Here is an 8,063-nt window from a genome sequence, read left to right on the forward strand (position 1 = left end):
ACTATGATGGCACAGGGAAAATGCATGTATGTAATATGCTTGTCGGCTTCAGCAACAACTCATGCATACATACACATTTACTATATGTAAACAGGTCCCGTATAATACTTAAAACACAAGTGTTTGATCTATAAATATTTGATTCTTAGTATTTAAAATGCTTCTAATGTTTTAGAAGACAAAACTCCACCATGATATCACATTGAACATTAAAATTATTCCCACAGCAACACTTATTTCAGAGAAACAATTGAGAAGTCAGTTATCTTAGTCACCACTAAAGGCACCTGGTGAGAAAAGCCTGAACTAAATTTTAAATATTAAAAAATTAAAGAGACATCTAGTGCAGAGTTCAAACCTTTATGTTGAATTGTTTAAGAGTCATTACTGATTTCATGATGCTGATAAGTGTTTGAGTTGAAATGATTTTTAAAAATGCAGAGAAAATGCTAACAGAATATTATACAGTTCCCCTAAAGATGCTTCTTCTAACCTCCAAGTATTAAATAAGATTGATCTAAATGTTAAGTACATATAAAGTATATATTAGCTAGTCATCTATTAATTTTAAGTACAATTCCAGTGATATACCTGTATCTTTTGGAAGAGAAGAACTAAACCTGCCATTTCGTAGGCTAAGTAGACGATTCATAAGGTCCTTCCCTCCCCGTTTATTCTGATTGCCAAGCTTTTGTTCAGTAAGCTCTTGGCATCTAGTGATTAACGATTGACAGCAGACAGTAGTGACCAAGAGAGATGGAGAGAACGATGGTGTAAGACAGTATATAAGGACAGTAAACCACTGTATTTGTGGAACCACTGCATGTCAAAACTGCTTAACACTCTAACAAGGCATTTTTGAGATTAAGGACAGTCCTTACATAAGGGACTCAGTTTCAAACTAAAGTGCATCAAAAAGCAAATTATACTTCACAAACAACTTTAAAGAGGTAGCCACAAACCCAGTTGTTTTAGATTGGCCTTCTAAATGAAGTCAGCACATGGATCCATGTGTGAGTGTCATGGACGTCAGTGATTATGTAACTGTAACTGAAAGAAAAAGGCACAGCTCTGCAGACACCCAAGAGAAGCTGGCATGTTTAATGTGGATGTAGAAGGAATAATGTCCATGGCAACTGATTGGAACACAACTGTCAGCAGCCTCAACACAGGCTAAGACTGGGTTAAGCCCCAGGAGATGCAGAGAATGACTGAGGAAGCTGTGGTCTAAGGGCACAGTACAGAAGGTAGCTTGGAGTGTGCTGTGTTTCCGAGAGCCTTTTAAGTTGGGTGGTTGAGTAAAGGAGGGTGGAGGCAGGCTGTTCTACTCCCAATCCATGGATAAATCTCATTTTCTCAATGTAATACAGAGGCTGTTCTTCTATGATTGGCAAACACTATTTGTTCTCATCATGGAAACAGCATACTGCTATCAAGAAATAGGGAAAAGACAGTAAAAAAAAAAATGTGTGGAAAGAATATGGAATACCATGCAGCCATAAAAAATGATGAGTTCATGTCCTTTGTAGGGACATGGATGAAGCTGGAAACCATCATTCTCAGCAAACTATCGCAAGGACAAGAAACCAAACGCCGCATGTTCTCACTCATAGGTGGGAATTGAACAATGAGAACACTTGGACACAGGAAGGCGAACATCACACACCAGGGCCTTCTGTGTGGTGGGGGGAGGGGGGAGGGATAGCATTAGGTGATATACCTAATGGAAATGACGAGTTAGTGGGTGCAGCAAACCAACATGGCACATGTATACATATGCAACAAACCTGCACATTGTGCACATGTACCCTAGAACTTTAAGTATAATAAAAAAAGTGTGGAAAGAATAATATGGGTTTCTAACTGAATGCTTGCTTTTGAAGAGCCCAAAAACAAACAAAAAATTCTAAGAGCAGCAAACATCTATGTCTGTTATATTACTGAATTACTCTTTTTTAAAATCCTTATTTCATAGGAGAGATATTTATAATTTTGAATTACAACGTTTGAAAAACGTTGAAAATAACCTGAAAGGGGAAAGTTGACCTAAGCCATTTTATTCTCTTAAAAAACCCCAAACTTTTGTATAATAGTAATCCCTGAACTGAGTATTTTTGAAGGTTTTTCAGATAATCTGATGTGCTAGGTTAGTTTGTTTTACTATTCAGTTGTTTGGAATAGTAGAGCATTATATGACGCTCTTACTGGAGGGTTAATGGCATTAAGAGATTAAAAGCTTTCACATTGTTTGGTTTTTACATCTATAAATAAAACAAGTTGTTATCATTTTCTAATATTTAGCTTATATACAGTTTTGTGAGAGTTTTGTGGGACTTGGAAAGTGTATGGACTAGCATCAGACACAAATTATTTTTCCATCTTTCTCACTTGGAGTTTCAGATAGCAGCATTTTAATCATCTCTTCCATTAAACCAAGATTACACAAAAGCGTTTGAGGACACTGAGGACTGGCACTTCTAATTTTGCTTCAGAATCCAGTACTCAAAATGTCTGGTTTGGAGGTCAGTAACACTGCTGTCTTTGTATAATCAGCCATTAAAAAATATTTTGGGGACATTTCTCAGAAGTCTCATCCCCATATTTTTGTTCTTAACACATCTCACCACAAACTCTACCACACCTATGGTTTGCAAACTTTGGGAAATGTCAGTATATGCCATTATCATGGTTATTAGTACTATTATTCGTTAAAAGCCCTTTGAAGGCAATTTATGTGACTTATATATAGTTAGTATTTTAATTTGGACATTCTCCCGTTATATGCAAAGATTAAAACTCGGCAGCTTCATTTTATAGAATTGGCATCTTTTATATGTCTATGGGGACTGCTTGGTGTCTATAAATTATTATGTGTATTTGCTGGACTGAAATCAAACTTAAAATCTTCCACATTTCAAGTGTTTTTATTCTGAGCAGTAAGTACAAAAAATAATGCCATAGTTGTGTCTAATTCTGTATAGTTCAGCACCCTCCACAGGCTGTCAATCTCTGATTTGATCTACTTTTACCAGATTTAACAGATCCTTGAATTTACTTTACTGTCTATACTTCCTTTTTGCTCACATTGGGAATCAGACTAAACATGCATCTACTTCACTGAGGAACTCCAGATTGAGACATGCTGGGATTGACTCCACGGTTAGGGAAGATGGATGAAATGGAAACAAAACAGGAAACATTTGCTTGGCATCTAATAGCAGTTGCTGAGGGTCATTCTGCTCTTGTAGTTGTGCCTGGATCGTTTGTATAAAGGCTGCTGTTACCTGTTCTTCAAATTCATTCAGGGGAGGCTAAAGGTTTAAAATTTTGACAATCTGCTGGGTGCTGAGAGAGGCACACAGGCAGCACATGGCCTCTGCATCCTCCTGGGTTTTCTTCTTTAATTGCAGGAGCTGGGCTGCTTGGATCAGAGGTTCCATGGTCTGAACTACTCCACTCCGGTGAAGGTTTCTTCCCCAAAGCCACTCCTCAAGCTCACTTATATTGTACCTGAGTTGCATGCCTGTGCTCCAAGAGCAGACGTCCTTCTGCAGGAGCAGGTCATTAAGAGTCACTGCGTTGATCATGTAGAAGAGCTGTTTGAATACCTGCAGGATGATCTCAGGGTCCAAGCCCTGGTCACACGTGACTGTATGAAAGGCATTCATCTGGCGGATGATAGCTTCCAGGCGGTATGAGTTATCCTCATCTGCCATGCTGCAGGAGTGCTTCTGGGAGCCAGTGGGCTTCACACCAGATAGACCCTGAATGCTCTCATTTTCCAACATGGCAGGAACTATCATCGGCTGTAACACACCCTCGGCAATTTTAAAGAGCTGCTGGTAGATCTGAATGGAAAGGTCGCTCAGTACCTGACGGTATTCGGTGAGGTCAAAGTTCTTAAGGCAGTGTTCGTTGTGCTTTGCAGTATTCTGAGTCATGAAGCCCTCATCCCCGCTGTACGGCTTCAGACAGTGAAGAAGGTGGCAGGTGTTGGATAACAAGAATGACATCATCTCAAAGTCATCACTGTGCTTCTTCAGGACTTTCTTAATGCCGTTGGTGGTGGAGGTCATCAGGGAGTGCACCTTGAGATCATCGTTGGTTTGGTCCGTGAGCCGGATGCACATGTAGAGGATGTAGGCGGGGAGACAGGGCACTGTGTCCAACAGCATCTGGGGCTTCAAGTCTGTCACCAGGTTGAGGATGAGGAGGGCCTCGCCCTCTTTGTGGCACTCCAACATGCCCTGGAAATCCTTTTCTTTCCACTGAACTGTGACCTGCCTGTTGAACTCATGGCGCTTCCTCTCACTCTGGGCCAACGCCTTGGCAGCTTCTTCATGTAAATCTTCAGTTGCTTTTAGAGCTTCCTCTCATTCTTTTCCTCTGACTTTATTTTTCACCACAGAACTTCCTATCAACTAGTATGTTGAATATTTTGCTTATTAACTTTGTTTATTGTCTTCTCCCTCGATTAGAATATTAGCTACTTGAGTACAAGGATTTGAGCCTGTTACGTTCACTGCTGAATTTTAGGCTCCTGGAAGATACCCAGCATTCAATAGAGACCACACAATAAATATATGTCAAATAAATGAGTCTGTAAGTTCATCAATTTATTTGCCCATATGCATTAACTTTTGCCCATATACATCCAATAACTCTTGTTATATGAAATCAACTGTACTATTTGCTTCATGTAATAGTTTAAAAATACATATGTGTGTATATAAATATATACAGAGATCATAGACCTAACTCCATCTATATATGTGTGTATGTGATATATATAAATATATACACACATATATATGACTGACATATATATATAAATATATAACACACATATATATAACTGACATATATAAATATATACACACACATAGATATGACTGATATATATATATCTATCTTGTGTAAGTGGAATCAGGCAGTATTCAAACATACTTTCAATTAGTAATGACTATAGTTTAAATAAGAGAAAGTTTAAAGATTCTGATAGTTTAAATAAGAGAAAGCAAACATCACTACTACTAGTATTTGGGGAAAAATATTACAAATAGAGATATTATGATAAAGCGTACAATATTTTTTATGTTTGTGCACTTAGATCCATGTTCAAACTTTGGCTCACCTATACATGTATAGCACATTGGAATATGTGCTACAGTATGCCATTTATAAAGACTGAAAATAATAGTTTATAAACATTATTATTTATTTAGCAACATCATAAGCTTGGTTTCAAAAATACCTGAATTACATAGCATAATCCCAGTGCTGGAGAACAGAACAATAGCTGCCAAGGGTTAGGGTTGGCTGGAAGATGTGATTAGTGAGGGGTAACGTGAAAACATGTACTTTGTTTGTGGTGATAGAGCAGTTCTGCATCCAGATAATGGTAATGGTTACATAAATCCACACTTCATAGATCTATACACACACATCACACATACATTCAAACACATCTGTACATATAAAATCCTTAGAAATATGAATAGGGTCTGAACCTAAGTTAATGGTATGGAAACAATGTCAATTTCCTGATTTTGGCAACGTACTAGGTTAAGTTAGATATAATCATTGGGGAAAGTTGCCTGAAAATAGCATGGTCATTCATTTTCCTTCTTTTTTTAACTTCTTGTGAGTCAAATTATTTTAAAACAAAGGGTATTAAGCAAAGACAAAAATTTGAAAGTTCAAAAATCAAAGCCCGTATGAATTTGGACATATTATTTGATTTCTTTTGTAGACGTTGATTTCTTCACCTGTAAAAATGGAATAATAGTATGATTCCTATCTCATTATTGTCATGCTTAAATCATACCACTTAAGTAGGTGCCTGTATATATATATATATGTGTGTATATATATACATATATATACATGTATATATACATATATATGTATATATATGTATATATATACACACATATATATACACTTATATATATACATATATATATATACACACACACACATATCTATATATATGACTGACTTTGACTGACTTAGGTCTATGATTTAAGATGTGGAAATTGGAATTTACCAGAACATTTGTGAATTGATTTGTTCTTATGCTTCACCAACTGTCATGGTAAAGGACACCTTAGCCCCAACTCATAGTATGAAAACACGTAAATGCTTCTATGTACCCTAAATTTCTCTTGGTTAAGCTTTATACATTTTTTTTGTTTATGACACAGAAATATGATCACAAAGCACATGTGTACCACAATACAAATTTCATGTATTTTGTCTCTGTATTATGTTTTCTTTCCATTTATGTCTTTTCAAGCTAACAATTCCTAATCTCCTAATACAGTGGGCCTTTCAAGCACTTACTTCTTTAGATAGTCATGTTCTTTTAACTAGGATCTCACAGATAAAGTTATCAAAGCTTGGAAAAGGATGAAGAACCTTGACTCCTTCCCCTCTCCATCCCCCACTAAATTCAATTCGTCCCAACCTTGTATTTGTTTTATTCTTCTGGAAAAGAAAATATAGTCATCACCCTCAATAAATATACAATCTAGTTAGAGAGATATGACTTCAGAGTAGGATTTCTTAGTTTTGATTTTGTTTATCTTCCTTTAGATATTCAGAAAGACCAAAATGCTGTATGCTTATGGACTGCAAACAGTATGAGTCGAAAACAAAAGTAATAAATGTTACCTCTGACTTTATTATAATGTTAGGATTGTTAATAGTTAACAACTGCGTACTGAAGGAAGATTTAAATTGAATATTTCTAAATGGGAAAAATTTAAAAAGCAGTTGAGTCCATAAATTTTAGGACCCAGAATCTACTGAGCTAAAAACTCAATGGGAGTTAATTCTCTGTTGGTGTTGTAGCAATTCTTGAGGTTATTTGTGAAGACTCACATGAGAGCTAAACAATAAAAGAGGACTGAGACCATTTCAAGGGATGGAGAACACCTTCCTTTCTTGTTCAGATGATGCTCTGAGACATTGCTGTTTATTTTGACTGCCTCTTTGTAAACAAACTTCCACTTAGGAACTTAGAAACCACCTGTAAACCAACAGCCACAAAAAAGTGGGGAACTCAGTGTTTAAGCATTATTGTTCACCAGACACGGTACTGGGCACTTACATAAATGGTATGGTTTAAGCATGACAATAATGAGATAGAAATTCTACTATCATTCCATTTTTACAGGTGAAGAAATCAAGGTCTACAAAATAAATCAAATAATATGTTCAAATTCATAAGGGCTTTGATTTTAGAAATTTTAGATTTTTTGTCTTTGTTTAATACCAATTATTTTTAAATAATTTGACTCACAAGAAGTTAAAAAATAGTAGAAAGAATGACTGTGTTATTTTCAGCCAACTTTCCCCAATAATTATATCTAACTTAACCTAGTATGTTGCCAAAATCAGGAAATTGACATTGTTTCCATACCACTAACTCAGGTTCAGACCCTATTCATATTTCTAAGGATTTTACATGTACTCTTGTGTAGGTGTGTGTGAGTGTATGTGTGATGTGTGTGTATAGATCTATGAAGTGCGGATTTATGTAACCATCACCATAATCTGGATGCAGAACTGCTCTATCACCACAAAGAAAGTACATGTTTTCATGTTATCCCTCACTAATCACATCTTCCAACCAACACTAACCTTTGGCAGCCACTGATCTGTTCTCCAGCACTAGGATTATGCTTTGTAAATCAGGTATTTTTGAAGCCAAAGCTCATGAGGTTGCTAAATAAATAATATTTTATAAAATGTTATTTTCAGTCTTTATAAATGGCATACTGTAGCACATATTCAAATGTGCTATACATGTATAGGTGAGCCAAAGTTTGAACATGGATCTAAGTGCACAAAGGTAAAAAATATTGTACACGTTTATCACAATATCCCTATTTGTAATATTTTCCCCCAAAAGCTAGTAGTAGTGATGTTTGCTTTCTCTTATTTAAATTATCTGAATTATAGTGATTACTAATTGAAAGTATGTTTTAATACTGCCTGATTCCACTTACGTAAGATATTTAAAATAGTTAAACTCCTAGAAATAGAGTAGAATACTG

General features: G+C 36.0%; 1 protein-coding gene across 1 annotated transcript; it reads right to left on the minus strand.

Annotated features, from left to right (window-relative positions):
• Positions 1–3,092: 3,092 nt before the first annotated feature.
• Positions 3,093–7,608, minus strand: LOC129526469 (unconventional myosin-Vb-like). Its single transcript, XM_063696140.1, is given in 2 exon segments — positions 3,093–4,370; positions 7,555–7,608. Coding segments are annotated over 2 exon segments (1,332 nt in total).
• Positions 7,609–8,063: the final 455 nt, after the last annotated feature.

The sequence above is a fragment of the Gorilla gorilla genome, chromosome 12 (genome assembly GCF_029281585.2).
Source record: "Gorilla gorilla gorilla isolate KB3781 chromosome 12, NHGRI_mGorGor1-v2.1_pri, whole genome shotgun sequence".
NCBI classification, from domain to species: Eukaryota; Metazoa; Chordata; class Mammalia; order Primates; family Hominidae; genus Gorilla; species Gorilla gorilla.